Raw genomic sequence first — 27,988 nt, 5'->3', positions numbered from 1 at the left:
TGCTTTCCCAGCTGGATTAGCCATTCTCCAAGGATCTGAGATTGCGAATTCAGACAAAGGTTCGAACAACTCTAGCTGAGGTTGATAAGGTGGTAGGTTTAGTGGAGGATCGATCCAATTGTGGGTCTAACCAACAGTTAAAGTCACCTCCTAAAATCAACATATGGGTGGACATATCTGGGAGTGTAGAGAAAACCGATTTGAAAAAATCACCATTGTCCCAGTTAGGAGCATAGATATTAACAAGAAGAACCTTTGTATTGAGCAGCCTACCACTGACAATTATATATCTACCATGGGGATCTGCGATCACCTTAGAACATGTAAAAGGTACCGATCTGTGAAGTAAAATAGCCACCCCTCTCGCCTTACTCTGAAATGAGGAATGGAACACCTGACCCACCCATCTGCACCTAAGACTTGAGTGTTGTGATACCTTCAGATGAGTTTCTTGAAGAAAGATGATGTGAGCTTTCAAATGATGAAGATGGTGTAGCACCTTACTACGTTTAACTGGGTTATTTATGCCCCTGCAGTTCCAAGTAAGAAAATTAAAGCCATTCCCTCCAGCAGTATGGGCTACACTAGGCTGAGTCATATCTTAAGAGAGAGAGAGGATGTGTAAAGGACAAGGTACAATGTAAACTGAAGATCTTAGTTGAACCTAAAAGCGCAAATGTAAAAAACAAAAACAAGCGAAGAGGCACAAAAAACATATACAAACTATATACAAATAGAGAGTGAACAAACCCTTCCCTCACACCCGCCCTTGCCGAAGCATCTCCCCAAATGAGATGCAAGCAAAACCCTAAATACAAAGAAAGTTTAGAGCTAAGCATGATAACTCTTACTCTGTGCTACCTAAGATTAGTGACCATTTAACTAGAGTAAGCCAAACATGGATAGAATGGTCCCCAACAGAGTTTAAGGAAAATTATCCTCGATTAAGAGAGGTTTAACCTCGACGCAGATGGTAAATGAACAAACTGAAACAGCCATGCAGACCCCCAGATATTGGCATTAGAGGCGGCAAACCTGGGCTGGAAATAAAGAGATAAAAAAGAGAATGACATTCATATGTCGATGAACCCAGCAAAGATGGCTTCGTTAGTCACCCATTCGGCCTGCTAACTAGCCTGCTAGGAAGACCAGCCAGCCAACCATTTGTTACACACCATGCGGTACAACAGCCGCTTTCACGTTCTTGTTGATGAAATCTGCCGCTATAGCCGGGTCCTCGAATCTGTGCATGGAGCCGTCCGGTAAAGTCAGTCTCAAAACCGCAGGGTAGATGAGGCCGAACTTCACGCCCGGGCAGGCGTGTAGTTGGCGTTTCACAGCTCCAAAGCTAGCCCGCCTCTTAGCCACAGCTGTTGTGTAGTCCGCAAATATCGAGACTCTTTTACCCTTATGTAGAAGAGGGGATGCTTCTCCCGATCTTCTCAGTATGTCGTTGCGGACGTGAAAGAAATGCACCCTGATGACAAATGGTCGTGGGGTTCTCCATCCCTGGGTCGGCTACGCAGAGTGCGGTGAGCCCGGTCTAGCAATGGCTTCTCCTCTAGCCCGAGTAGCTCCTGAAGTAGCTGGGCCATGTACTCCGTGGGCCTTGGGCCCTCCACTCCCTCCGGTATTCCCAGTAGACGAATGTTGTTCCTCCGCATTCTACTTTCCATATCTTCGCATCTATTATCGAGGAATGCCACCCTAGTTGTCAATGAGCCGACGTTAGCCTCTAGCTCGCTAATGCGAGTGCTGTGGTCTGTAGCACCTCGCTCCAAATCCGATAAAGTCACCCCATGTGCGTCGAGCTTATTCTGTATACTCTCGATAGATTTTTTAAGCTCGTCTTTGATCGTTGATATCTCTGACCTGAGATTGGTAGAGAGACAGTCATTTTTTCCGAAAATGTCGGTTTTAGGGTGCCTATCACGGATTGCAGCATCTCCACAGTCAGTGTTTCCGTGGGGCCGGCATTGGCAGCGTTCGGTGGCGGGGGTGAGTCGGGAGAAGTTGCAGGCTTGTTGCGGCCTGCTCTTGCAGACTCTGTTTTTGGCCGGGTTGATGTCATTACGAATTTGAATTTATTAAACTTGAACTGAGTTGTTTATGGGTCTCTTCAGACGCCTGGGCAAACAGAAATGTATGCAATTTTGCAAAGTTAAATATATAAATTTGGTCACTAACTCAGGAGCGATAGGGAGACGCGTGCTACATCCTTGGCTTCCAACAGCGCCCCCTTGTTTGCCCTTTTTAATAAATTCCCCATTAAATACAGTACCAGTCCAAAGTTTGGACACACCTACTCATTCAAGGGTTTTTCTTTATTTTTACTATTTTCTACATTGTAGAATAATAGTGAAGACATCAAAACTATGAAATAACACATATGGAATCACGTAGTAACCAAAACAGTGTTAAACAAATCAAAATATATTTTATATGAGATTCTTCAAAGTAGCCACCCTTTGCCTTGATGACAGCTTTGCACACTCTTGGCATTATCTTAACCAGCTTCATGAGGTAGTCACCTGGAATGCTTTTCCAACAGTCTTGAAAGAGTTCCCACATATGCTGAGCACTTGTTGGCAGCTTTTCCTTCACTCTGCGGTCCAACTCATCCCAAACCATCTCAATTGGGTTGAGGTCGGGGGATTGTGAAGTACAGGTCATCTGATGCAGCACTCAAATCACTCTCCTTCTTGGTCAAATAGCCCTTACACAGCCTGGAGGTGTGTTTTGGGTCATTGTCATGTTGAGAAACAAATGATAGTCCCACTAAGCCCAAACCAGATGGGATGGAGTATCGCTGCAGAATGCTGTGGTAGCCATGCTGGTTAAGTTTGCCTTGAACTCTAAATAAATCACTGACAGTGTCACCAGCAAAGCACCCCCACACCATCGCACCTCCTCCTTCATGCTTCATGGTGGGAACCACACATGCGGAGATCATCCGTTCACCTACTCTGCGTCTCACAAAGACACAGCGGTTGGAACCCAAAATCTCAAATTTGGACTCATCAGACCAAAGGACAGATTTCCACCGGTCTAATGTCCATTGCTCGTGTTTCTTGGCCCAAGCAAGTCTCTTCTTATTGGTATGCTTTAGTAGTGGTTTCTTTGCAGCAATTCGACCATGAAGGCATGATTAACACAGTCTCCTCTGAACAGTTGATGTTGAGATGTGTCTGTTACTTGAACTCTGTGAAACATTTATTTGGGTTGCAATCTGAGGTGCAGTTAACTCTAATGAACATATCCACTGCAGCAGAGGTAATTCTGGGTCTTCCTTTCCTGTGGCAGTCCTCATGAGAGCCAGTTTCATCATAGCGCTTGATGGTTTTTGCGACTGCACTTGTTTCAAAGTTCTTGAAATGTTCAAAGTTCCTTCATGTCTTAAAGTAATGATGGACTGTCGTTTCTCTTTGCTTATTTGAGCTGTTCTTGCCATAATATGGACTTGGTCTTTTACCAAATAGGGCTATCTTCTGTATACATACCCTACCTTGTCACAACAGAACTGATTGGCTCAAGGCACACCTGTTAATTGAAATCCATTCCAGGTGGCTAACTCATGAAGCTGGTTGAGAGAATGCCAAGAGTGTGCAAAGCTGTCATCAAGGCAAAGGGTGGGTACTTTGAAGAATTTCAAATATTAAATATATCTTGATTTGTTTTACACTATTTTGGCTACATGATTCCATATGTGCCATTTCAGTTTATGTCTTCACTATTATTCTACAATGTAGAAAATAGTAAAAATAAAGAAAAACCCTTGAATGAGTAGGTGTGTCCAAACTTTTGACTGGTACTGTATTATTATTTTTAATTTTTTTGTCATTTAGCAGACGCTCTTATACAGAGCGACTTACAGTTAGTGAGTGCATACATTATTATTATAATATATATATATATATAATTTTTTTTTTCTTTTTTAATATATATATATATATATATATATATATTTTTTTTTCATACTGGCCCCCCGTGGTAATCGAACCCACAACCCTGGCGTTGCAAACGCCACGCTCCACCAACTGAGCTACATCCCTGCCGGCCATTCCCTCCCCTACCCTGGACGACGCTGGGCCAATTGTGCGGCGCCCCATGTGTCTCCCGGTCGCGGCCGGCTACGACAGAGCCTGGATTCGAACCAGGATCTCTAGTAGCACAGCTACCACTGCGCCACTCGGCGCCACTCGGGAGACCCGTTAATACCAGTCATTTGGTTACATACATTTCTGTTAATGCATATATTAATTACAGTCATTTACTGTTCTCATTCTCGGAGTGGAAACATTGTTTGCAGAGTTCAAAATCTGCTACAGTTGTGAGAAACAAGTTTTGGTTTATTTCATAACCATCATTTACGAGATCTGTCAATTTTTTATTATCTTTTGTTTGGAGTGTGCCATGTGAGCAATGAGCATGTGTCTGGTCTCTGTTTAGGGAGCCTGAGCACGCATCGAAGTACCTGGCCTGCTGCTTGGAAATGTAGGAAAGTGTTTTTTAAATATCCGTTGCGAATGATAATATATTAAAACTATAGTTCCTCACAGTAAGCCATTTGAAAATACATTATTATTGAAATGAAACTGTTCCACGAAAATGCACATATGAAAATCATAACTGGCACGTAGAACGGTAGAAATGGTAGGATAAATAGTAAGCTTCCCCAAACATGAAACTCATGCACCGCCTATGAAGTCTTTATAAAATAATTGCCTCCACGTCCATGGTCGGATTTTGGCTAGGCTACTTTGAAGCAAGGTAAGACATGCCTCATAATATGAAATGAAACATTCAGGATTCAAACAATTAAGTGTTTTTTAACTGCATACTGCCTCCAGCTCACATTGTAAAGTGGTGGGTGACACGCTGACAGGCTGTTGCCTGCACTTGAATGGTGAATGGGAGGCGTGCTTCAATGAACACTTGAGAAATAAAAATAGTAGCTCATTTTAATCGTGCACCAAAACTGTTTTTAACAGCTCGGAGCTGCAGGAAAAATCCCGCTCAAAATAGCCTCTGTATGCTGTGTGCGTCTGATAGTTGTGTTGGATAAATAAGATAGGCCTACATTATGACTAACGAAAATGTAATTCCACTAAATTATGCAAATTAACCTATAGACCGATAAGCATGACGGTCAAATGTATTTACATCGACTGGTACTTCCATCAATGAATAAACAGCATTATTTTACTATTGGAATTGTTGGTGGGGTTTCGGTCATTTTAGCCGGCAACAGATTTATCGGCTTTTCATTTTTGGGGAGACAAAAGCCTGCAATTTTCAGCTAACGAAAACCCTGTGTGATGTGTACCACAGACTGCACAGCACACACTTAACAGCAGCAGCGCAGCATTGCCATTGACCAGCCTAGCTAAAAACAAGGTTTCATAACCACCATCTAAAATGAACATTAATCCAATCCCATGCACGTCTGGATTCTATTCTAGTAATACTGTGAATCTGGATTTACCGAATGATAGTAATCTGAAACATGTTTTTTTCCCTTTCTTTTTTATACCTCACCTGAAAAACTGGCTAGCTCTGGCAAATGCAACAAGCTCAGAGTGATGCTTGCAACAGGGTAAAAATGTGAAATGTTAAAAGAAGTGAAGGCACGGTATACGTACGTCTAGATTTAGCCTAGGCTTTAGGCTACATTTGAACTAGAGACAAAAGAAGCGGTCAATCCTATACCTTTTATGCCTATATCTAAGATGGGGGATCTAAAGGTAGTGGACCTGTATCACCCCGAGACAAAGGGAGTTGTAGATAGACTAGCCGAGATAATTAAATGACTGTGAGAGCCACGGCAAGGCACATTAAGGCAGAGTAAGGAAGGAGTGAGGGCTTATCAGAGGAGCTGACCCACTTTGCGGGCTGCATACTGAGCAGCGCGGCTGGCTGACGTCAATGCTCCCAACAGCCCAGGGACTCGCTATGTGGGGAGGGTGGGCTGCGCAACGCCGCGCCGAGCACCGATCACTCTGTCTGTGTCCCAAATGGATCCCTATTCCCTATTAAGTGCACTACTTTTGAGCAGCGCTCTGGTTTAAAGTAGTGCATTACATTAAGAATAAAGTGTCATTTGGGATGAAGACACTATCTAGAATACTTCCTGTTCCAAATATTAGCCTAACGTGTCTACTCACACAGGGGAGGGCTCAACGCTAGCTAGTAGCCAACAGTGGTTGTTTGTTTATAATGAGGGATAATGCGATGAGTCCTTGTGCAAGTTCATACAAGTGCATAGACAGCTCAGCTTACTATGGTCATTCATACAGCCGGGGGACAGTGTGTGTGGGTGAGTATCACCCTGTCTGAGGGTGGCTGAATGATGATATCACACCGGCACCTTGAACATGTTATTCTGTGTAGAGGGTGGCCTTTCAGCTTGGTCCATGAACAATAAAACAAGACATAGTGTAATAGTATGGGTGAAGAGGGGGGTGGTGGCAAGCAGTGTACCACTGTGATCAAATGTTGTTTGCTGCGGCAATCCACGATCACATATGGCAAGTGTTTTCAAAGCAGTTCATTTGACGCCAACGGCGGCCCCGAGTGGAATTAAGAGGCTTCCTGATAAGTGCATGATCTGGCCGCTTCTCAGAACGTGCTGTATTGGCCTGGCTGAGCGTGCGCGCGCGCAGAGAGACAAGCTCTTTGAAGTGGAAACATAAATTGAATGACCTTTCCTTGACTGACCATGAACGACGACAGCACTACGGCGCTTCTGAGAGACTGACCGACCGGGCAGTTCTGGGTATACAAAAGGAGACCTTTAAAAAGGGGGGACTAGTGTGGTAGTGCATCCTCTTATTTGAGAATGAAACCACAATGTCCTTCGGTGAGGTAAAACAAGGGGTTAAATATCACCGGGGGAAGATTTATTTGTTTCTCCGTGCAGTGAGTCTCTTTTTAGTCCAGAGCGACTAGAACAAAATGACAATAAACGTTGTCCTCATCTAAGACAAGCAAAGCACAGGATGTATCAATGTCCTTGTGTGCCTGCCTGATGTATTTGTAATCCTAGGTTAATGTTGTTTTCACTGGTCCATTTCCCCAAATAAGTGTACCTTTTCCAACAATTGGATCCGAGTCATTGTGGTGGCGATAACGACTTTGGTAATAACAACAACCTTCTCTTACATCCAGAGAGAGACAAACCGGGTCGTGTTCATTAGCCATCAAACAGAACAAAACAGACTAAAACCGAGGAGGGACTACCAGGTCTCATTTTCATTTTCAGTTTGCGTGCCCTAATGAACACGGGAAGAAAGGCTTCTTAGGGAGCCCTAGCCAAGTCTCTCTCTCCATCAGTCACTGTCCGGACTAGCCTAGATCTAACACCCCTGGAGCAGGAACGCAAGGACTCTGTGGGCATGCGCACATCGTGTCTGACAAACATCTCAGAACACGCCTTCTTATCCAGCCCTCTCGCAAACGGTCGATGACATTTCACCAGCCCGCTCAAAATGCCATCTTCCTGATAATGCAACAACAGCCCGGGGCTCTGTGCAGTACGACCTAGCTTCAGCTCCTGCTTCCCTCATCTAGCTAGGGGGCTTTGGTCACCTCTCAACACAGTGCAAATGGCCTGCTCTGGTCGTTAGACATTTCAGAAGTGAACCGTCGCTGAGGTCATTGCTCTTGGCCATGTAATCCAAAAGCAATGTTCTGATCAAAACAAGTTGTGGAGTTGTTCTTACTGCAATATAAAAGACTTTGTGAACATGACTCTTTCTCTACACAAGGTCTACTCATACAGTCCATCCCACTGGCCATTCCAAGATCCTTCTTATTAGGTTGCCCTGAAACACAGAGTCCTGAAACACAGAGTAGGGTTGCAAAATTCAGGTAACCTTCCAAGAATTGCCAGGACTCCAACCAGGATTTTTGGAAAACCTGGGAATTTTGGAACCCTAGCGATGAGAAAGTCAAGGAGTTTTTCTTGACCATGTGACCTGACCAGAAAAAAACTCTGGTCTCTCATGACAGGTTATTGGATCAGAAAAAAACACAACAATTCTGGCTTCACTGCACCGACCACCTACCTGCTATCTTGATGTTCATGTGTCCGTCCAGCAGCAGGTTCTCGGCCTTCAGGTCTCGGTGGACTATGTTACGGTTGTGGCAGTACTCCACCGCTGATAGGATCTGCCAGAACTTGCGCCGCGCTTCCAGCTCGCTCAGTCGCCCGTGTTTGGCCAGGTAGTCTAGAGAGGGGAGAGGGTTAGAGTCATATACGTTCGGCTTACATTCAAATCAGGGGTGGCTAGGATGCATAGGCCTCAAACATGTACTGTAGGCCTATGTGTGCTCCAAGTCTTCTTCCTAGCTAATGCTTGCTAGACTACACATATTAGACCAAATCCATTTGTGTGACTAATGGAATCCCCACTCTGCTCATGCCTGAACAGTAATAGGCTAGTACAATTCCATTTGGGTTTGGTTAGCCATATCCAAGGTTGTAGAGTACAATCACATAGTGGCATGGAACACCTCAGCTCTCAACTACTCTTACAGTATCCACCCTTCCCCCAGCCAGCCAGCCAGCCGACAGAGGACAGGACAGCGATGAGCCACAATAAGGAGCCTGGCCTGTGATTCTGTGGTCGGATCGGGGCAGCAGAGTAAACCCCCCCCCCACACGGACGTAATCATGTGGTCAGTCACCACACCCAGGAGTGCTGGGTCGGCCCTCGGCCCCTGGCCAGCCAAGCTCACAGACCCCAACAGGCCCAACTAACGCATACAGGGCTCGACTAGCTCCCCTCAGCATACAGCTGGAGGGCTGAGGGTGAGCTGGCAGGGCTGGGCAGTGACAAAGACATTATAGCCTTAGCCTACTGTAATACACAGAAAACAGAACACATTGAAAATGAAGACCTTGGCCTATTTATTTCTTCATCAGCTAACTCAAGGAAGAGATAGAAGGAGGGTTACTCAGAACTGGCCTGCTGTTTGTGCATGAGCACATAAGGAGGGGGACGGAGGGAAGGAGCGAGTGAGAAAGAGTCACGATGACCTAACTCCAATATCCCTGGCTGCTGCAATGTCGTGCAAAGAGCTGTATCACGCTCTTCTGTTCTGACCCCTTCGCTGCCTCTCTGAGAGACAAACGGGAGGACCCTTTTCCTGAGACAAATGCAAACATTTGGAATCTATTTTGGGCATGGAACATCTTGTTTTGGTTGACTTTAAAAGTGAAACACAACTAGAATAGTCTACATGTAAAAGAAACCTCCCTCATCCATCTCCAAAGATCATGGACCCATTATGGCTCGATTCTGTTGATATTTCAGTATTCAGCAATGCTGACAGTCTTCACACACACAGCAACTCCAAAAATACTCCAACAGCAAACACTTCGCCCAAACTCTCACAACATCCCTGTATAATACACACTGAATTCCCTATCCAAGTGGTACTGGAGCGCAATGTCTGGGACCAAAATGCTCCTTAACAGCTTCTACCCCCAAGCCATACGACTGCTGAACAGTTATTCAAATGGCTAACCTGACTATTTGCATTGATCCCCTTATTTATTTTGATTTTTTTTCAATGACTCTTGCACAGGCTTGATGTACATTCACTGGACTCTAACCACACACACACACACACACACACACTCCAACACACACGCTGCTGCTACTCTGTTTATTATCTATGCATAGTCACTTCACCCCTACCTACAGCGCATTCGGAAAGTATTCCGACCCCTTGACTTTTTCCACATTTTGTTACGTTACAGCCTTATTCTAAAATGGATTAAATATATATTTTTTTCATTAACCTCCACACAATACCGCATAATAACACAGGGAAAAACAGGTTTTTAGACATTTTTGCAAAGTTATATATATAAAATACCTTATTTACATTAGAATTCAGACCCTTTGCTATGAGACTTGAAATTGAGCTCCTGTTTCCATTGATCATCCTTGAGATGTTTCTAACTCTGGATTGGAGTCCACCTGTGCTAAATTCAATTGATTGGAAAGGCACACACCTGTCTATATATAAGGTCCCACAGTTGACAGTGCATGTCAGAGCAAAAAGCAAGCCATGAGGTCGAAGGAAATGTCTGCAGCATTGAAGGTCCCCAAGAACACAGTGGCCTCCATCATTCTTAAATGGAAGAACATTGGAACCACCAAGACCCTTCCTAGAGCTGGCTGCCCGGCCAAACTGAGCAATCGGGGGAGAAGGGCCTTGGTCAGAAAGGCCTGACAGAGCTCTATAGTTACCCTGTGGAGATGGGAGAACCTTCCATAACGCCAACCATCTCTGCAGCACTCCACCAAATCAGGCCTTTATGGTAGAGTGGCCAGATGGAAGCCACTCCTCAGTAAAAGGCACATGACAGCTCACTTAGAGTTTGCCAAGAGGCACCTAAAGGACTCTCAGACCGTGAGAAACAAGATTCTCTTGTCTGATGAAACCAAGATTGAACTCTTTGGCCTGAATGCCAAGCGTCACGTCTAGAGGAAACCTGGCACCATCCCTACGGTGAATCATGGTGGTGGCAGCACCATGCTGTGGGGATGTCTTTCAGCGGCAGGGACTAAGAGACTAGTCAGGATCGAGGGAAAGATCAACGGAGCAAAGTACAAAGAGATCCTTGATGAAAACCTGCTCCAGAGCGCTCAGGACCTCAGACTGGAGCGAAGGTTCACCTTCCAACAGGACAACGACCCTAAGCACACAGCCAATACAACGCAGGAGTGGCTTCGGGACAAGTCTCTGAATGTCCTTGAGTGTCCCAGCCAGAGCCCGGACTTGAACCCGATCGAACATCTCTGGAGAGACCTGAAAATAGCTGTGCAGCAACGCTCCCCATCCAACCTGACAGAGCTTGAGAGGATCTGCAGAGAAGAATGGGAGAAACTCCCCAAATACAGGTGTGCCAAGCTTGTAGCGTCATAACCAAGAGGACACGCGGCTGTAATCGCTGCCAAAGGTGCTTCAACAAAGTAGGCAGCCATGACGGTATGAGTTTATTTAGCACATTTTTCTTACTTACTTTAAAAAACATTCTGCATTGTTGATTAAGGACTTGTAAGTAAGCATTTCACGGTAAGGTCTACACCTGTTGTATTCGGGGCATGTGACAAATCAAATTAGATTTGAATCGTAACCATCCGCAAATGCCAAATCACATGAAACTCATTACGACTTCCTCCCGCCAATTACAACCTTCTAATCCTGCAGGCCCATGAACAGATATAATGGGGGAGAGAATTAATAATTCCTAATTCATCATTTCCCATCTAGCCTCATCAACAGCCTCTGGGGAACTCGTGTCATGGCGGCCTCTTCACACCTCCAACCAGCAGGCAGCCAGGCATGCAGCTCTGTATTTCACACCCTCACATCGCATGGAGGGAGAGAGACAGCAATGGGCACTCATATCCCTCTATAGTACAAGGGCAAAATTACGTTCAAGACATTTCAACAATATATAATGTTTCAGGTGACCAACCAGAGTTCGAGTTCTCTCAACACCGTCAACCATCCTGTGCTCACACGAGAGAGGGCTGGATAAAAAAGAAAAATGGAGCAACTGCAACGTTAGGCTATTCCTAAGGGCAATAGCAAGCATTAAATCCATCAAGCTGAATTATAATTCATTATGCAAATGGTAATGCATACAGCTAACGTTCCAGGAATCTGTGACATTATAGACAGACAGTACAGTACTTCTGATGAATGGTTCACTTCAGAGGGAATGAGAAAAACATGACACTGATTAGAGAGGGTGCCACATTCCATATTGTTACCCCTCTTGACTGAGGCTTCTCTTTGTAACTTGTCGCTAATCAAAAAACGCACTTGGCATGGGAATGTGGCGAGGTGCTCTGAATACAGAGATTGGGTGGGTGGGTGGGCTACGGCTGCTGCAGCTACAACACAGCTATGTCATAAACCTCTCCGCGTACACTGAGTAGTAAACCTACAGCGGCCTCTTGCACTATAGTACCTAACCAATCCCTCGCTAGAGGAAGTCTGTGGACTTTGGATCCTGGATACCCGTTTGGCTGGAATTAGCTGACACTATGACATTGGACAATATAAGTGTTGTTCACTGTGCTAGATACTATTTGTATTGCATTGAAATAGATATTAAGAGAAATACAATATAGGGGTTGACATGATTTTTGAATGACTACTCCTTCCTCTGTCCCCCATACATACAACAGCTGTAATGTCCCTCAGTTAAGTATTGAATTTCAAGCACAGATTCAACAACAAAGACCAGAGAGCTTTTTCGAAAGCCTCATAAAGAAGGGCAGTGATTAGTAGATGGGTAACAATAACAAATCAGACATTGAATATCTCTTTAAGCATGGTCAAGTTAATCATTATGCTGTGGATGATGTATTAAACCACAGAGACACATCAAAGATGATGTCGTCCTTCTGAACAGAGCTGCAGGACAGGAAGGAAACTGCTTAGGGATGTAACCATGAGGCAATTGATGATTTTAAAACCGCTACAGAGTTCAATGGCTGTGATGGGAGAAAACAGAGGATGGATCAACAACATTGAAGTGACTCCACCATAATGACCTAAATGACAGAATGAAAAGAAGAATACAAATATACAGAATACAAATATTCCAAAACATGCATATGTATGCAACAATGTACTAAAATAATACTGCAAAAAAAACACCGGAAATGAATACACTTTTAGGCCTAAACGCCAAGCCTTATGTTTGGCGCAAATCCAACACAACACTCAGCCCCCTTATTTTCAAGCATGTTGTTGGCTGCATCATGGTATGGGTATGCTGGACATCGGCAAAGACTGGGGAGTTTTTCAGGATGAAAATAAACGGGATGGAGCTAAGCAGGCAAGATCCTAGAGGAAAACCTGCTTCAGTCTGCTTTACACCAGACACTGGGAGAGAAATTCACATTTCAGCAGGATAATAACCTACAACACAAAGCCAAATCTACACTTGAAAATAGCCATGACCCTCAACACCTTGACAGAGCATGAAGAATTTTTAAAATAATAAATGGCAAATATTGCACAATACAGATGTGCAAAGCTCTTATGATACTTACCCAAGAAGACTCACAGCTGTGATCACTGCCAAAGGCGTTTCTAACATGTATTGACTCAGAGGGGTGAATACTGATCTAATCAAGGAATATTAGTGTTTAATTTTCATTCATCTTTATAAAATGTATACTTTCTAGGCACTGCCGGAAGGCAAACTAGCCCTGGCAAAACAGACCTTTAGCTTTACTGTTAGCCTAAGCCGTTCCTTTCACACACTAGCAACAGCGTCTGCTGCGCTCCAGAGTGCTTCCACTAAGGGCTAATGACACAAAAAAGTATGCTCGTCACAGCAGCTACCGTCACACCAGTGGATGGATGAGTAATGCACCGCTTCAACGTCAGAAGGGGCAAGGAGGATGACCGACAACATGGCAGCACAGTCAGGTGTACTCAGTCAAAGAAGTGTTGCATTCTGGGAGAAAGAGGGAGAGAGGGGGGGATGAATGATGAATCACAGGTCCAAGACAGGGTGTTAAAAACAATGAGGAAAAGGCTCAGAAGAGCACCGTGTTCCAGTTCTGTTGGGGAGATTTGTAATCTCTTAACAGCTGCTCAGGTTTTGAAGAGATTGGAAAGCCGAGCGAGAGCAGGACACGGCGTCCGTAAATTTCTCCACTGGCCGGCATCCAGACAGCCAAGCCAGGGGGAGCCTACCCACTTAACATGGGAAATAACGACTCTCTCCCTCTATCCCTCCTGCAACGTCTCAGCTCCAAACTTATTTTCCTGAAACTTAGTGCTGAAGTAAAGACGTACCCGTAGGCTACACAATTCAACACTACCTAGCATGCCCCAGGTCAATCAGCCATCAACGCGATGATACTAGTGTCAGCTAGGTGAGTCAACAGTGCAGCCAAGCCTTTTCAGCTCAGACAAAACACCCGATACCTACTGAGTAACAGAATAACATATATTATAGACCCAACTACTGCAGCGGACAATAGAAGTTGACGGCCAAAATTAATCTCGCCGTGGCACTCTCTCAAGAAGACAAGATGTGGTTAGGCCTAGTCAATAAAACCCACCCACTCTCCGGCAGTGTTTTCTTCTTAATATGCATGGCCTACATTTTATCACCCCCTTTCCAAATTCAAATTGATGTCCCCTTGCTCTCTCCCCCCTCTCCTCTGCAGCTCCTCCTCATTATTTGTGGTTGACCCAATTTCTTCAGGTTTGATCCACTCCTGCAGCTTGGTGGGTGGGTGAGGTTGACGAGCCAGCAGACAGGTTGGCATGGCTGCTTTCACTGTGTCTGGCCCACCACCCTGCCAGACTCAAACTCCACAGGGTTGGGATGGATGGATCGTAGAAATAGACCTACTGGAACTGTTTAAGTCATTGACTTGTATAGGAACGTCCGTTCTAGTAATTCTAATTCTATGGGATGGACATGGACGGACAGACTAGATCTCCTCCCAGACAACTAGCTAGCTGACACTCAGTCTGGGACAAAGCTGGATGGACACGGATCGAGAGCAGCAGGCTTATAAAAAGGACTTTAAGCAGTGATAACGGATAGGTGTGTAAAGTGCTTTCTGGTGATTGGCTAAAGAACTGTGGCTTCATAAAGCCACAAACAACAGACGCTACTTGACAGACAGCTACTAAGTTGCACAAATGTAGCATGGTGGGCTTGGTGGATCTTTAGATTGATGTTAAGTGGATGGGATGTCTGTTTATAGTGGAAGAAAAACAGAACATTATAATCCTGTTTACCTACATCAGCTATTGTGCTGCTTGCTGGTGTCTGACAATCTCAGTGATGATGTTGATGGCGAGAGCATAGAAATGCATTCTATAACCATATTACATTGTGCAATCAGGACTTACAGCACAATAAGTGGGGCCAAAATAGTTCTGTAATACCTAGACATGATCCGCGGAGCAATCTAAGGATTCTCTGAAATGAGGTTACCCAATGTACTGTCCGCCATTCAGTAGTACTGTTGGAGCGCTGCACTGGTGAACGATCAAGCCCAGTCTATTTCTATCATAATGGGCTTGTAGTGGGCTGATTGCAAGACAAATCCTCCAGGCGCCACAGAAGCCAATACAGCCCCGGAAAGAGTCCTAAATGGCACCCTATTCCCTATGTAGTGCACTACTTTTGACCTGAACCCTATGGGCTTCCCTATGGGCCCCGGTCAAAAGAAGTGCACTAAAAGGCCATAGGGTGTCATTTGGGATGTGGCCCGGTCTCAATGCAGTCGTCTTTGTCCCATTCACTCGACCCTACTCTGCACCCTTCTTTATCAGTCGTGGTGAAAACAAGATGGCTGTTGTTAGAATCAACACTAGTGTCAGGTCTGAGCTTGGCCCTGGCATAAACCAGGCACGGGGAGACGCAGAGTGTCAAACACACAGTTTGTGCAGTATTGCTGATTTGTGCATACACACACACTACTTTAATTGAACATCAAACATTCATATGCAAATGTTCCTGCTATTATAGCCTAGATCTATTGTGTACACACACACATACACACACACACACACACACACACACACACACACACACACACACACACACACACACGTGATGACCATCCAAAAGAAGGCATCAACCACTTGCCACATGTCCCTACTCCCAACCCTCTGTAAACATGCATTACTCTGACTAGGCAAGATCACAGAAGCACACGCTCTAAGATGTGTAAGAACAATTAAAAAATTGAACAAGAAAAATACCTGTCACATGACGGTGCCTTCAGAAAGTATTCACACCACTTGACTTTTTCTACATTTTGTTGTGTTACAGCCTGAATTTAAAATGTATTACATTGAGATTGTGTCACTGGCCTACACACAATACCCCATAATGTCAAAGTGGAATTATGTTTTTAGACATTTTTACAAATTAATTAAAAATAAAAAGCTGAACTGTATTCAACCCCTTTGTTATGGCAAGCCTAAATAAGTTCAAGAGTAAAAATATGCTTAACAAGTCACATAGTAAGTTGCATGGACCCACTGTGTGCAATAATAGTGTTTAACATGAATTTTGAATGACAACCTAATCTCTGTACCCCACGCATACAAATATCTGTAAGGTCCCTTAGTCGAGCAGTGAATTTCAAACACAGATTCAACCACAAAGACCAGGGAAGTTTTCTAATGCCTCGCAAAGAAGGGCACCTATTGGTAGATTCACCGATCAGCAGGACAAACCTAAATCACAAGGCCAAATATACAGTACACTGGAGTTGCTTACCAAGACGACATTGAATGTTCCTGAGTGGCTTAGTTACAGTTTTGACTTAAATTGGATTAAATCTATGGCAAGACCCAGAAAGACTCACAGCTTTAAATCGCTGCCAAAGGTTATTCTAACATGTATTGATTCAGGGGGTTGAATACTTATGTAATCAAGATATATATTAGTGTTTAATTATATATATATATATATCACACACACTCTACCGGTTGTTGTGACAAGGTTGGGGGGGAATTGCAGCCCAAATAAATGCTTCACAGAGTTCAAGTAACAGACACATCTCAACATCAACTCTTCAGAGGGGACTGTGTGAATCAGGTCTTCATGGTTGAATTGCTGCACAGAAACCACTACTAAAGGACACCAATAAGAAGAAGAGACCTGCTTGGGCCAAGAAACACAAGCAGTGGACATTAGACCGGTGGAAATCTGTCCTTTGGTCTGGGGTCCAAATTTGAGATTTTTGGTTCCAACTGCCGTGTCTTTGAGAGACGAGGTGTGGGTGAACGGATGATCTCCGCATGTGTATTTCCCACTGTAAAGCATGGAAGAGGAGGTGTTATGGTGTGGGGGTGCTTTGCTGGTGACGCTGTCTGTGATTTATTTAGAATTCAAGGCACAATTAACCAGCATGGCTACCACAGAATTCTACAGCGATACACCATACCATCTGGTTTGGGCTTAGTGGGACTATCATTTGTTTTTCAACAGGACAATGACCCAATACGCTTCCAGGCTGTGTAAGGGCTATTTTGCTAAGAAGGAGAGTGATGGAGTGCTGCATCAGATGACCTGATATCCACAATCCCCCGACCTCAACCCAATTGAGATGGTTTGGGATGAGTCTGACTGCAGAGTGAAGGAAAAGCAGCCAACAAGTGCTCAGCATATGTGGGAACTCCTTCAAGACTGTTGGAAAAGCATTCCAGCTGAAGCTGGTTGAGAGAATGCCAAGAGTGCGCAAAGCTGTCATCAAGGAAAAGGGTGGCTATTTGAAGAATCTCAAATATAAAATATATTTTGATTTGTTTAACACTTTCTTGGTTACTGCATTCCACATGTGTTATTTCATAGTTTTGACTTCTTCACTATTATTTTACAATGTAGAAATTTGTGAAAATAAAGAAAAACCCTTGAATGAGTAAGTGTTCTAAAACTTTTGACCGGTAGTGTATATTTGTACAAATGTTATAATTTTCTTCCACTTTGACATTAGAGTATTTTGTTCAGATCCTTGACAAAAAATGACAAATCCATTTTAATCCCACCTTGTAACACAACAACATGTGGAAAAAGTAGAGAGGTGTGAATACTTTCTGAAGCCACTATACTTCTGCCTTCTACAGCAATAATATCTGCCTGCACTCATGTTTGCAGCTCTATCACGGACAAGCAAAAAAACAACAACAACTGCACTCTCTGTGCATTGGCAATGGGCATGGATAAGGCAGACAACTTTGCTGAGGGCCCTGCGTCACTTCACTTTGTTCACGGGTAAAGAAATGTCATCCTTCATGTGTCAAGCAAGCACTCCTTTTTTCTCCCTCTATACAAACAAATTAATAAATGAGAGAACCAGAAAATGCAGCTTATATAACCAAGACGGCTGGTGGCAGCAAACTGGTTCTCATTGGAGCAGACCAGAGAGCCTGGCGTGTCAGTGACAGAACATGCGCCTCCTAACTCAATGGTACATCAAGATTACCTCTTATGTTCTATAAGTCCTATTTCTAGGGCATGATCACTCTCTCTTATTCATTCTTCACAGCTAGGCTACCTCTCGCGTTTTCATATAAATAACTGCTCCAGTCCAGTAGTAGAATCCCACCAATTGTTCGTCTTCCACTTTTTATGGGGCAAAGGTTAACCAACCCACTCACCTTGTGCACAACCTCAAGCACACATAACAGGAGGAACACTGTACACAGCTCTGCACTGCCTACAGTACAATGATTTGTCAAACATCACGCAAAACAACTCATCGATACAAATCACTTAACATAACCATTGGGAAATGGTTTTGCTCAGGAAGAAGGTCTCTCTGTGACGTCAATGTACTGTACAAAAGATAACTTTGCTAACATGTGCTATGGGGTAAAATAGCATTCACATTTCACATCTTTAAGCGTTCCACAGGGATGCTGGCCAGTGTTGATTCCAATGCTTCCCACAGTTGTGTCAAGTTGGTTGGATGTCCTTTGGGTGATGGACCATTCTTGATACACACGGGAAACTGTTGAGCGTGAAAAACCCAGCAGCATTGCAGTTCTTGACACAAACCGGTGCGCCTGTAACCCACTACCACAGGGGTTCCCAAACTTTTTCACTCAGGCTCCGCATCCAGCATTGGGGAACATCCCACACCCCCACTGCATGCACACCACATTTATTTCTATGGGTACAAGCACTGTTCATGACACAAACTGTTCACACCCCTCTTGTTGGCGGAGAGAAAATGTTGTAGGTTTAAAGTACATTTTGTCATGGGCTGCAGAGAACATTTTGCAGTTTTAAAGCTACTTTTCTTGCAATTCTATACATTTTGCCATGTCTAATGTCTATTCATGTGATATTTGAGTTCTAAAACATTACAACAAAATCTATGGGCTAAAAAACATAGATTAAAAACATTAGCTGACATGGGCTAGTTGATCCGGACATTTTTTGCAAGCTATAAATAGCTCTCTAAGGTATGCAATGACTGACATGACAAGAGGAAAACTGATGATGCACTATCCAATTTCGAAATTTCACCTTCTGCATTCTACTATTACAACTTTCAAGAGTAAGTTGAAAGCCGCACTGAGTTCCTTAAAAAAAAAAAGACCCCCCCATGCCCCCCCTGCGGGCACGCCCCACAGTTTGGGATCCACTGCACTTTCATACCCCGTTCAAAGGCACTTAAATAATTTGTCTCGCCAATTCACCCTCAATGGCACACATACACAATCCATGTTTCAATTGTCTCAAGGTTTATAAATCCTTCTTTAACCGGTCTCCTCCCCTTTATCTACACTGATTGAAGTGGATTTAAAAAGCGGCATTCAAAAAGGGATCATAGCTTTCAACTGGATTCACCTGGTCAGACTGTCATGGAAAGAGCAGGTGTTAATAATATTTTGTACACTCAGTGTATAGGCTACTGCATGCAAGTAGGCTACACACAATATAACTAACAGGAGAGGAGAGGTGACAACACATTAGAAAAGAGCTTTATGCTAAAATTGTTTGACATTGTTTCCAGTCGGGTAAAAATTCACTTGGTACGTCTGTGTCACTTACCAAAAATCTCCCCGTTTTTGGCATACTCTGTCACCAAGTAGAGCATGTTCTTGGTCTCCATTACCTGTGAAAGATGGAAGGAAACGATGAGTAAGCAATAAGCACACAGCAAAACAGATTAAGACCAACCTCATCAACGACCTTGGTGCTGTTAAAGATGTAAATTCATCTGATAATCCTTGTGCATAGATTCCTGGAACAGTATTAGGCTGGCTGATGTGGGCCTATTGAGAACCGCAGAACAGCCTTGATGAAAGGATCATAAATAACAAATGGATGAATGCAAACTTGCATTGATCAGCAGAGTAAAGGTTGCAAATATTACACAGTAAAGGCTCACAACAACAAAAAATATGCTTTCTTTTTTCGGAATTAAATATTACACAAATATGGAACACATGAGAGAATGGGAACAGTTCCATGGTTGAACGGCTCCTCTATTCCCTGTAGAGAGACGGTACTGATAGTGCCAGCGGTGTGTGTGTGTGGGAGGACATCCTGGGTTACGTCCCAAATGACACCCTATTCCCTATGAAGTTAAATGACACCCTATTCCCTATGAAGTTCACTTATTTTGACCAGAGCCCTATGGGAAGTAGTGCACTACATAGGGAATATGGTGCCATTTGGGACATAACATGGAATTAGCCAAAGAAAACAAAGGGATGAACATTGCTAAATTGAGAGAGAGGAAAATAGATGCATTAATGAATCAGATACACTCACATAGAAATATCACAAAGTGGTTATTTCATGTAAATTCCCATCTGGGCAAACTAACCCGTTCCTCTGCACCCTTTCTGACCAATATGCCCCTGTCTCCATGACTTTAACAAAAACCCTGTAGGGATAATCAATGTCACTTTTCCCAGTGCTTTCCATAACATGCCGACCACATGGCACTTATCATCCAAATTGTGCCAGAGTGGAGAAATTACATGGATTGTCATCCCATGCAAAGGACAACATTATAGCCTCCAACTTCTCTGTGTTGTTGTGAATGCTTGATGGGGACAAATAGGCCATATATTGATGAAGGTGGGGATGAGGAGTTTATTGGAAACAGTGAAGTGGCCTAAGCAAGAGCTGTGTGTGTGTGACTGTGGGAAACTTGGGCCTCTGAGTCCGCTGAGGGGGCATCCTTTGAAGCAAAGACCCCAAGACAAACTGAACAAGGGGGGAGTTGGTCGTTTGGGGATGAGAGAGCGAGAAGAGAGCCGATGCCGAGCCTGCTGCCCTCTGTTTATTACTAATTGACCCAAGCCATTTCAATGGAAGAGCTGTTGGAAATAATGATACACCATTATTACACAGCAACGTCTGGACCCGAGCCATTTGGTTGTGTAATAATAACGAACTGCTATTCACATTCCCAACGACCAAAGTCATCTAAAGTCTTATGTAATAAAGTGAAGTCTGTGGTGGGCTTTTCGGGTTGACTAGTAGGACCTCCTCTGATGGTAGAGCTTGGCAGCTGAACATGGCTCCCCCCCCCCACTATTAACACGAGAGTGCAGTTTGGGTGACATTTTATCAAGCACCTTGACACGTTGCTTGAAGAGGCAGAGGGTTGGTTGGTTAGTCATTAACTCCGTCAGACGTCAGTTCTGATATCTATGAAGGTCTAGGACTGTGAAGGCCAGATAGATTGGAGATGTTTGCTCACCCATTAGAAAATGTCCTGAATGACCGTAGGCGTTGCAAATTTATACAAATCCCAGAGGATCAAATAAAAAGGGAATGTATTTTGTATACTGGTGTTTTAAGAGGAGCGGCTTACCTGGTACAACTTGATGATGTGCGGGTGGTCCAACATTTTCATGATCTGTACCTCCCGGTAGATCTTCTCCAGGTTCACAGCATCTAGTTGGCTCTTGTCAATGATTTTAATGGCAACCTGTGGAACACAGAATACAGTGATGAGTCCCTGGACAAAACTTTCAAAGGATTCCCTTGAGGTCTTTTGGTGTAAAGGAAAATAAAAACACTTTTTTGTAGGCCTACATTTTAAAGTGTCGCTTAGACAGAGGCAGAGAATTCTAAGAAAGTCCAAGGCAAAAGTGGCAAGCAGTAGGCCTATCTCTCCATAATATAATTCCACAGCACTCTCAGTTCTTGCAAGGCAAGCACAGACAAAAAACCTCCTCAAATGCTCTCTTTTGCACACAAAAAAACTGTTTGCTGGAGGAAATCATAAACAGCTTTTATATTATGTCATCCACACTGGGTGTGAGGTAAGGGGGGCAAGCACTAGCAGAAGCTGCTGGAAAACAGGCAATTTCTTCATCCTTGCGAGAGTTGATTAACAGTGTCCATGTCATGATAACATGCAATATCCCAAGTCTCGCTCTCATAAACAGCATTTCATCACCAGGACTTGAAGAGATCCAAATGTCTGCGAGCCAAGCTCTGGGAGTAAACAAGAGCGAGGGGAGGCCTTTAATCATTCCACTCTAATCTTACCCAATAAAATGCTTGATTAGATCCACAGCACTACACGAACGCTCCTCTCGCTCTTCGTTATAAATATTAGACATTTACACCTCGATCACACCTACACCATAATTGTGCAAAATGGTGCACAGCATCATCTGGATACGTGTGCAACACATTCACCTTCTGCAACCATTTCTGTCAAGCTGTGTACGATTACAATTTGATGCATACGTTCGAGATATCCAACGTATGTGCGTCACAGAACGCACTGCAACTGCCTCTGCAACGCAATGCTGCAAGGCAAATGCAGTGTTCCATTGGAAATGAATGTACTTCTGTTGCACCAAAAGGCAATGACACTGTCAGTGTGATGGAGGCATTAGGCCTACTGCCAGCCACTACAAGGTCGTCAAGTAAGGTCGGGGACATTCATGAACTGAGGTCCGACTGATCGCAAGATCACAAAGACGATATGAGTAACTACTGAACTAACCTAACAGTCCTAGGTAATGAAAGAAACCAATGAAAAAGTGGAACGACAGGAGATGGATAGGGGTGTAATCATTATTGCACACCATAGCAAACAGTTGCAAGACATTTTGTAACAGAACACGTTTCGCAACGAAAACAAGAGTTTCTATTGGACAAATGAATGTAGGTCGTTTGCCGTTTGCTTCTGTTCGCTTCCGTTTGGTTCATACACCCCAGTTCTCCCATCGTTATCCTACTGACAGATTGATTTCACACAACATGGATAGGCTAGGATTTCATCCCAAATGGCACACCATTTCCAACATAGTGCAATACTTTTGAGCAGACCTATGGGCCCTGGTCAAAAGTAGTGCACTACATAGGGAATAGGGTGACATTTGGGACACACCTTGGATATGGAGGGTCTGGACAACATGAAGGTCAGAGGGAGAGCAGCAGAGTAGACCTATGTTCAGTGGCTTCAACAGCCTCACAACATAAAATACAGCGAGGGTCATTCTAAGTACTGTACTGTCCTGTCTCTGCATGCTTATGACTCACGTCACATGCCGTAATGGTCATCAATTTGTATTCATCTGTGGCAGATGGTGTCACATAATGTTATTCCTCGACCGTTTCAACACGTAGGCGGGCTTATGTTGATCTTTGAACTGACCCGTGTGACTCGCTTGCTTATCTGAGAAACGGTGCCACTGACTAGCTAAATAGATACATAGGCTACATTCAACAGAGGAACAGCACAGTACTCCAAGTTTCAGTGACAAAATATGTTTTATGTTGCACCTTCGAGAGCTCTGTGAGCTCAAAGCTAATGAAGAAAGATGACCCATCTGTGTTAAAAACTAGCTCAGTCACAATGATTACTAGTTCCCCTGTGTAATCGCAGTGGAATAGAAAGCTCATTGTGTTCTGGACATTGATGATGATTCCAGTCGTGTGATTCAATCCAAACTTCAAATGCAATTTTATAGAAACTATAAGATCTACTCGGCTCCATACACATCCTCAAAGAATCCATTTATAAAAGTATCACATATTTGTCTTTCTTTTTTAAAGGTATGACATTGCATTGGCCTATTCTAGATCCTTCATTATTTGACCAACTCTGTTTTGCTTTAAGAGAAAAGACTGACGAGAGAGACTATCTAGCTACTTCCCTCTCCTTCCTGCAGGACAGCAGTGCTCGGCATTAGTCGGCAAGCAGGAACTAAGGACACACTGTGCCCCGTGATGTTGTGTTGCCGGCTTGCAGCGCAAACTCTCCCATTGAGCAGTAGACTGTATCACGGTGACTACCAATATTACAAGTTATTTCTCAAGGAAGGCTGCTATCCTACTCAAAATATAATCAAGTGGGATGGAACAAATTGGCCACGTTAGCTACCACCAGCGACATGTGATACAGTTGCCTGGTGAAGAAAAACAGTGGGAAGCACATCGATACGACCTCGTTATGTTAGCTAATTGGCATATCACGGTGACATCCAGATGGTGACCAATTCTATAAGTAGGGCTGTGATGATTATGGATTTTGGGTACCGGTTAGGCCTAATTGTCATGCAAATGGCCACGGTTATTGTCATAATTGTCATTTTAGTAGAAAAATGTGTTTTAGCTTTGAATGCATCTTAGAAGATTTGCTGCGACATACCTACTGAATAAATAACAGCTTTGGTGACACCCCTGTCTCCAAAACGAATGGTTTTGACCGCTTGGAACTTTTGGAAATGATGCTTCTCCTCCCGACCGTGCCATTCTGATTATAAAATTATTAACAACTTTACCCACTTCATGTAAAAATGAATAAGTGTTATTGGGTAAACTATATATACTAAATATAATGTTGAATCCCCCCTTCTCCTGAAAAGAGTAGTAAGACGATTATGGCCAAGAAATTGTTTCGTTCGCGGTTATTGTCCATAATTGTCGGTTACACGATTATACGATAATTGTGCCAGCCCTAGCTACAAGTTATTTCTCCTTCGCCCATCGAAACAAACATCACTTTCTTTTACAAGTTTTAACTAGCGCCATGCTGCGGTTGTTGCCAGCTAGACAGCATAAACTAAATAGCTGGGAAGGGCTCATCAGGAGGACTGACTAAACCGAATCCATTCATCTCCACTCGACTCTCAACTGCGCAACATACGTCAACAATTTGGGCACCAGGCGTGTCTGTATAGCCTCTCCCTAGTCCACCCTGTCTTCCCTCTGTTTCCGTAAACCAGCGCTGTAATATGGAAGTGTGGGAACCCTATAAAGGTGTGTAGTAATTTAACCTTTTGTTTCTTGAAAATTATTTATTGCTGATATGAAAGATACGTTCCTTAGGTTTCCAAAACCACTCCGCAAGCGATGCGTGTTAAGGTTTAGAGCAAGCGTCGAGGCTCAACAAAACACCCCTGTACAGAAGACGCCTTCGTCCAATGACTTATGTGTAATGTAATGGAACTGAGAGTCATGATCAAGGGCTATTAGTGTCTGTGAATGGAGTATGTACACAGCAGCTCCACAGTGATTGTCCCAAGAAGAGGCAACAAAATCACATTATTATTGGGTTATGTAATCAATGCAGTAATGCCATGCTGCATGCCCTAGATATTTATGTGGTTGTTTACACCAGTCAAATTCAAATAATCAAAGCTTGATGATGAGTTGGTTATTTGAATCAGCTTTGTAGTAATAGGGCAAAAACCAAAACGTGCACGCAAGGGGGGCCCCAGGACCGAGTTTGGGAAACCCTGGTCTATGGGTGGCTTGTTGACCACATTATACATAATGTTATACAAACTGCACACAATTGTTAGTGAGAGTAATGAAGCAATGTAATGATCCATGGTCAAAGAAAGGCAGTGTATTGCACAACATTGAGGTTACAAAGTGATGGGATAATGTGGCTCTCATGGAATAAACACACACATGAATCAGCTTCACCGTTAGGCTAACGTTAGCTACATCTAAAACTGGGTGACACCCAATTTTACTAGTTAACCACAGTCAGACAGTTTTGATTAACAAGTTACATCAGCTGGTACTAGTCTATAGCTTTCTTCATGTGTGGGTCAAAAGCTTAGCAAAAAAAGGAGACTACTGTGTTTGCAACAAAGCAAGCTAGCTAGGTGTGAAATAGTCTAAATATGTCAATGTCAAATGTGAACAGAATGAGTTAACTACAGAATAAATGTGCAAATATAAATTTAGATAGCTGGCTAACTCACAGCTGCAATACAGGGGGCAAGTAACGTTAACTAGCTTGTCAGTTAAAAGGCAAGGTTAGTGCCCTTTGCAAGAAAATCACACGCTTACTGTAGCTCACTGTTACTTAACATGCTAGCCAGCTAGCTAGTTTGCTCAGCACTTACCTCGGTCTTGGTAATGCGATGTCTAGCCAGCTTCACAACGGCGAAATTACCCTTTCCCAGAGTACGTTCGATATCGTAGAAGCCCACTCGGACAGGACCCCGGACCATCGGTTTTTGGTGATTGTCAGGCATGACCATGCTGTATTAAATGTGGTTTGGGGTGAGGAGGTAGGGGTTCGCGACTTGAGCCTACAGATAACAAGGAAGGGAAAACAAACCGCCCGCTAAAATGTGTCTATTCAAAATAGACGAAGTACAATTCTCGGTCGCCCAGACAGTTTGAACCTTAACGACCCTTCAGACCAACGAGACGACAGAGGACATTTACGGCTGTCACGCCACGTTCTCCAATACAATAGAGCTATAATATTTCAGCTAGCTATCTATATTAGCTAAAGTACAGGAGTTGACTTGCAGGAGGCATCATATTCTCTCGTTGACGTACATTGACGTCAGAGCCATGGGGTATTTGTACAGGGGGCGGGTCTCTGAAGCGGTTCAACGCTTCAGTGCCAATTCATTTCCAAGGTAACTGGACCCACCTCTTACGTCAACCGGTAACATTGCTATTCTGAAATCTGTTTGCTCGCGGCCCTGAGTGGATAGTTGACTTTAAAGTTTGGCCTGCAGGTGCACAGATAAAGCTTTTGTTACTCTGAGTCAACGTGCAGGGACTGGACTGGTGCATTATTTATGTACATTTATGCTAGCAAATTACTCCATGCATGCATGTTGTTTTGATATGTAAAGTTATGTGTGCAGCTGGGCTCTGACTATGGAACATATGTATGTTCATGCACAAAGGAAATTATGCATGCAAGTAATGCAACCACAAATACATTTTATTATAACTTTTGTTGGTTGCATTTGCCCTTTAAGGCTGTAGTAAAATAATCATACATTTTGAGAATGGGACAGTGTGAGATGCTTGCCAGGTTTCCCCAGCTATGCACGAAACAGCAAACATTAATTTGGATTATGCTGGATGGTGTGTGTTCTGCAATTCAGGTTTGTACATTTTGGATACAGGTTATTATGCCGTGTCAATTGGTTTGAGAATAATAATATAATATGACAGATTATGAACAAATTATTATCATCTTTTTTAACACACCCATTGCACATATAGCGATCAACATAGAATTTGAGTGAAGCTGCTGGAGTTCGAGACCAATGGAAAGACAGTTAAAAGATTACATGAAACAGTACCACCTGCTGGTCAAACAAACAATATGGAAACCATAAGTAAGTACTGTTTGCAATAGTACAGTAAAGTATATCTTACCAAATGTTTTATGACTTATAAATTGTCTATTTTTCTGTCTTCTTGTACACAAAAACACAATAAAGGCATATAAAACATAAAAATAAAAAAAACACTTATGCATGTCATTCATAGGCTTTATTTGTGGCCAGATCAGTGACCCATATAGGCCAACATGTCCAGCAAGTACATGTTTTGTTAATTAACCTATCGTGACAGCCTTACATGGAAAACTGTTGAGCGCAGCACCCCAAAAGCCTCTGCTGTCACTGCTAGATTTCCTGGATGTGCGAGTTCCAGATGTGCTTTCGGCATTTCCTGTCAGACATCCTCCAAGAACACTCAGCTTTAGCTCGTTAGACTACTTTTTCACAACACTTTAGTCAGCCCCACTTGAATCTACAATGTACGCAAAACATGTACAGTACCAGTCAAAAGTTTGGACACACCTACTCACTCATTCACGGGTTTTTCTTTATTTTTAAAATTTTTTACATTGTAGGATAATAGTGAAGACATCAAAACTATGAAATAACACATATGGAATCATGTAGTAACCAACAAAGTGTTAAACAAAACAAAATATATTTTATATTTGAGATTCTTCAAATTGCCACCCTTTGCCTTGATGACAGCTTTGTACACTCTTGGCATTCTCTCAACCAGCTTCAGCTGGAATGCTTTTCTAACAGTCTTGAAGGACTTCCCACATATGCTGAGCACTTGTTGGCTGCTTTTTCTTCAGTCTGCAGTCTGACTCATCCCAAACCATCTCAATTTGGTTGAGGTCGGGGGATTGTGGAGGCCAGGTCATCTGATGCAGCACTCCATCACTCTCCTTCTTGGTAAAAT

General features: G+C 43.4%; 1 protein-coding gene across 1 annotated transcript in view; it reads right to left on the bottom strand.

Moving 5' to 3' along the window:
- Positions 1-26,312, bottom strand: part of LOC121567337 (serine/threonine-protein kinase SIK2) — a 62,094-nt gene extending 35,782 nt beyond the window's left edge. The window contains exons 1-4 of the mRNA XM_041877305.2: positions 25,873-26,312; positions 21,363-21,479; positions 19,583-19,646; positions 8,067-8,228 (exon numbers count right to left, since the gene is read on the bottom strand). Of these exons, the coding sequence (XP_041733239.2) occupies positions 8,067-8,228; positions 19,583-19,646; positions 21,363-21,479; positions 25,873-26,010 (481 nt within the window). The 5' untranslated portion in view covers positions 26,011-26,312. The remainder of the gene's footprint in view (positions 1-8,066; positions 8,229-19,582; positions 19,647-21,362; positions 21,480-25,872) is intronic.
- Between the last annotated feature and the right edge of the window lie 1,676 nt (positions 26,313-27,988).

This window comes from Coregonus clupeaformis, chromosome 6, assembly GCF_020615455.1.
Source record: "Coregonus clupeaformis isolate EN_2021a chromosome 6, ASM2061545v1, whole genome shotgun sequence".
In the NCBI taxonomy this organism is placed as follows: domain Eukaryota; kingdom Metazoa; phylum Chordata; class Actinopteri; order Salmoniformes; family Salmonidae; genus Coregonus; species Coregonus clupeaformis.
Note: the sequence above shows the minus strand (reverse complement) of the source record. Positions and strands in the feature narration are given on the sequence as shown.